Source organism: Loa loa (genome assembly GCF_000183805.2).
Source record: "Loa loa unplaced genomic scaffold supercont3.1466, whole genome shotgun sequence".
Taxonomy (NCBI): domain Eukaryota; kingdom Metazoa; phylum Nematoda; class Chromadorea; order Rhabditida; family Onchocercidae; genus Loa; species Loa loa.
The window spans coordinates 1054-1999 of NW_018109646.1; the positions used below are offsets into that span (position 1 = coordinate 1054).

The 946-nt window shown below is 36.4% G+C and overlaps 1 protein-coding gene across 1 annotated transcript; it reads left to right on the plus strand.

Annotated features, from left to right (window-relative positions):
- Window positions 1-408: 408 nt before the first annotated feature.
- On the plus strand, window positions 409-867 carry LOAG_19096 (hypothetical protein; the record flags this gene model as incomplete). Its single annotated transcript, XM_020451751.1, has 1 exon — window positions 409-867. A coding segment is annotated over one exon (459 nt), but the record flags the coding sequence as incomplete, so codon positions are not given.
- Between the last annotated feature and the right edge of the window lie 79 nt (window positions 868-946).

Here is a 946-nt window from a genome sequence, read left to right on the forward strand (position 1 = left end):
GTCACCGATTTACAGTGTGAATGACTTCTTATGCATATCGTTTGTGTGAGAAAAGCAATTATATTATAGTAACAAGAAATCGAAACCTTTTGCTTTTCAATATTAATATATTTGGGTGAATATTAGCTGGAAGAAATTTCTCCATTACGCAGTTATCAAACAGCAGGCGGTTTTATTTCTTATAAGTAACCATTTATTGCATTAGTAAACTTGAATATTTTTCAGAATACGCGAGAAATCAGTTACAACAATATGCATTTCATCTATTTCGCTTTCTTCTTTGTCCAACTGAGCGGCATTCAAACTACAGTAAGTTCATTTAAAGTTAAAAATACAATACACCACTACAGGAAATTGAAGATTTCAAATTTTCAACACAGTGAGATTGATAACTTCATACAATTTGAGGAGGCGCAAACAGAACAAACAAAACCGCTAGATTTGTCAGTGCAGGGATTGAATGACGAACAAATGGAACCATTGCAGTTATTAGCCGAAGTAGCCGCTAAAATGCCGAGAGCCGAAGTAGCTGTCAAAAATACAGATGAATCTGACAGTCAAAATTTAACAATCAAGATGAAATTAACAGTGAAAAAAGAGAGCGTTAAACGAAAAATTACGGGTGAACCCATAGGAAAGAAACCAAAAAGGAAGAAATCGCAGTGCACTGTGTGCCAAAAGAAGGCAACAAATATGCGAAGGCATATGAGAACTCATACTGGTGAGAAGCCTTACAGTTGTTCAATATGCAAGAGAAGTTTCTCTCGACTACACCATGTGGAAGAACATATGAAAACTCATACTCGTAAGAAGCCGTACAGTTGTCCGACATGCGATAAAAGTTTCTCTCAATCATCCAATATGAAGGTCCATATGAGAACTCATGACGGTAAGAAGCCGTACGGTTGTCTCAGATGCACCAAAAGCTTTTCTCATTTATCAGCTA